Source organism: Austrofundulus limnaeus, unplaced genomic scaffold, assembly GCF_001266775.1.
Source record: "Austrofundulus limnaeus strain Quisiro unplaced genomic scaffold, Austrofundulus_limnaeus-1.0 Scaffold16, whole genome shotgun sequence".
In the NCBI taxonomy this organism is placed as follows: domain Eukaryota; kingdom Metazoa; phylum Chordata; class Actinopteri; order Cyprinodontiformes; family Rivulidae; genus Austrofundulus; species Austrofundulus limnaeus.
The window spans coordinates 2,759,627-2,763,007 of record NW_013952418.1 but is presented as its reverse complement, the minus strand read 5'-3'; the positions used below and the strand labels follow the sequence as shown (position 1 = coordinate 2,763,007).

At 37.9% G+C, this 3,381-nt stretch overlaps 1 protein-coding gene across 1 annotated transcript in view; it reads right to left on the bottom strand.

Moving 5' to 3' along the window:
* Positions 1-3,381, bottom strand: part of tpp2 (tripeptidyl peptidase 2) — a gene marked incomplete in the record, with an annotated part of 27,056 nt that overhangs the window by 14,726 nt on the left and 8,949 nt on the right. Inside the window, 4 exon segments of the mRNA XM_014003043.1 lie at positions 851-957; positions 1,041-1,117; positions 1,195-1,352; positions 2,331-2,502. Of these exon segments, the coding sequence (XP_013858497.1) occupies positions 851-957; positions 1,041-1,117; positions 1,195-1,352; positions 2,331-2,502 (514 nt within the window).

Below are 3,381 nucleotides of genomic sequence, written 5' to 3'. Positions count from 1 at the left end.
GAGGAAACACAGCCCTGTTGTATCTGTTATGTTTTTAAGAGTACTCGGCATAGATCATAATTTTTAATCATGCTTAATCAAGATATTTTTGTGATTAATCAAGATATTTTAGCGATTAATCGTGACCAAGATTTTTTTGTGATTAATTGTGATCAAGATATTTTGCGATTATTCAAGACATTTTTGCGATTAATCCCAGTTAAATTTTTTTAGGAGCAATTACAAAGGCTGTCTGTGTACATTTGCATGTTACGATACACTTGATATGACACAATATGAAAATTTTATTCTTTTGTGTTTTTCTTTTTATCTTCTTGGTTTTTTTTTAAATTTTATTTTAACTGCTGACAACTGGGACCTCATCATCTATCTTTTGTTCCTCATGCTCATTTGGAATGACAATAAAAACTATTTGAATTCTTGATTAATCTTATTATTATGTACAAAATTAAATCATAACTAAAAGGATGTCTAGAGCCTTTTTCAAGTATTGTTTTTTTTTAAATGTGAAATGCGTTTTCCAAAACGTTAAACAAATACGGTGACATCCGCCATGTTGTCCTGGCTGTTTGGGTTCATGTGAGCGGCTGTGTGTTGCAACTCTACGGTTCAATAAAGGCTCTCATTGGTTGGAAGCACGACAAAGGCCATTTAAAGCCAATGGTGATCAAGATMCTCCCCACCGTGTTCATAGCCAGTGAACGGTGATAAATATAAATAAATAAATAAATGCATTAATGCACATATGGTTTTAGTTCAATAACTATTAGCTCCTAAGCTAACAGCAGCTCTCTGTCAAAAGTGAATATCTTTAGTCACAACCCAAAGCACTGCTCTCAGAGATACGAACCTGCCCAGGAGGCCCCCTGAGGAACTGTGATGAAGTGGCGTCTGATCTGTCCTGGTCTGAAGTGGACGTCTGTGAATCTCACCTCTTGATCGCGACCTTCTGTTACTCTGTTGGGAAGAACGGGAACCAAACYGTGACTCAAACGTGCAGGAGRAAAAAAAATGAAGCTCACGTCGCAGCGAGAACTCACTTCTGAGGGATAATAACGGTGATCGGGACTCGGAACAGCGGGCCACAGCTTGGAGCAGCCGTATCGTATCCACACAACTGAAAAACAAAAAAATCACTTTAAGTTAAATAGCAAATAAATGAAGCCTTCGTCTCCTCCTCCTCCTCCTCCTCACCTCGGTGTAGTGAACTCCTTCTCTCAGACCCGCCGGATCGATGCGGACGTTGACGTGACGGCATTGGTTCATCAGCTCTAAATGGGACGGACACTGGACCCACGAGGCGGCGCAGGTCAGCGACAAATGTAGCTGCAAGGAAATTCGCTCGGAGTTTTCTGTGAATGATTAAAAAAAGGGTTAAAAGCACTGAAACATAATTTGTTATAAAGTAGGGATGCAAACAATTAATCGACTTACGATTAAATGTTGAATAATGGTTTATTAGATTAAACTTTCTTCCATTCGATTAATTGAAAACATTCGTTTAAACCTTATTTCAGTGTAGTTTTGATTTCATCCAGTAGAGGGCGCCACTGCTCAAAGCCTGGCCTCTACCACTAACATACTCTGTACCGGACCATCCAGCAGTATGAAACTAAAGACAAGAGAGCAGGCCAATAGAGAACAGTAAGCTAACTGTGGCTAACGTTAGTCTCTACAAATAATTAACGTGAAGTTAATCTGTGTGATGTAACCGACCAGGGAACAAATCTAATGAACAATAACTGACATCAGATCAGCCCAGATAAAACCAGAGGGAATGTAAACAAACAAACAAATGCCAGTACTCATTTGTACTCTCACGGGTTTCAGGGATATTTTATTATGGTTCTAGTTTGTTTTTAAGTTAATCTTTATCTTAAAACATTACCACCCTGTGTTTATAAATAGTTTTTCATCTTCAGGGTGGATTAAGTGTTTTACTTATTTTATTCTATTTTTTTTTCCAGTTAGCAACCTAACAGATTCCTGTTTTGTTATATTTTATAAATATGTCCAAGTTTAATAATGTGAGAGAAATCCACATTTTTCTGTTTAATCAGTCAGTGTTTAATACACCTGGCATAATGATTTTCATAAATATAATACTGTAATTTTTTTTTAATTTAGTGTGATTAGCCCTTCACATCATAGAAAGATTCAAGAGAAATGTCAGKTTTCTAAGAAAATGGCCGCTTACCAATTAATCGTTCGTTGATTGATAAGATCACAGTTGATTGATAAGATCAATCAACTTTAGGTTAATTCATTAATCAATAACTTGCATCCCTATTATAAAGTAAAGTTAATCACACGGTCGTATGACTAAGTACCTGTGTTTTCTGGGAAGATGGGCTCAATTCCTACTCCGTGATCTGAAGGGGTGAGGACTTGGGCCGGGTGTCTGAGGTAGATGCCTCTTTGGGATCCCACACTTACAGAAAAGCCCAAGTGGCTTGTGGGTAAAGAGGCGTGCTGAGTGAGGTAGTCTAATGCCTTGTCCACCTGAGAGGAAGAAAGGATGTAGATTTAATTTATATCAGGGTTTCTTAACCTTTTTGACCTCGGGGGCCAATTTGTTGAACATAAAGAGGCATGAGACCCAGTCAGACATTACAAAATGTATGTATGGATCAAAATGATAACTATTCTAAATCTTTGCATTATAACTAAATTAAATACACTTACAGTTTATAAGTAAAACTCCTGTCAAATAATCACAAGACATGATTATGACAAACATATTTTTATATTGTAACCTGCCCATAACAATTATTTGAACAAATACAAAGGTCAGTCAACAGACCACTCAGCCTTATCAGCACAAAAACATATATTTTAAACATAAACAATAACAAAAATAAACAACTCAATAAATAAAATTGTGGTCATAATATAAATACATTCAAAAATGTTCAGTGTAAATGTTTCAAATAAAAAACCCCTGTAAAAATAAATTTGATAAAGTACAAACAAAAAATACCCCAGCTTAGCTTGTTAGCTTTAGCATTAGCTCTGACTCTATCACCATATATATGTATTAGCTCAGCGCTACACATTCTCGTCTCATCACTGAGSTCCTCCATCCACATGACAGAGAGAGGAACACAAAAATGACTCAGCTGCAACTGAAAATATGGATGGAGGACCTCAGTTTAGCTTGTTTGTCTCGCTAGTGCTGAGCTAATACATACAAGGCAATATAGGCTGTGTCCAAAACGGCAGGACGGGTCCTCCGGAGGACCCAGACTCCCCGGTCTCGGTGGGCTGGGTCCTTGGTAGACCGGGAAGACCGGAAAAAAAGAGGCTGTGGATTTGGACGGTCTAGCCTCCCCTCCTTACCCCGGTACGTCATGTCACCTAGCAACCATGACGATGCTAAAC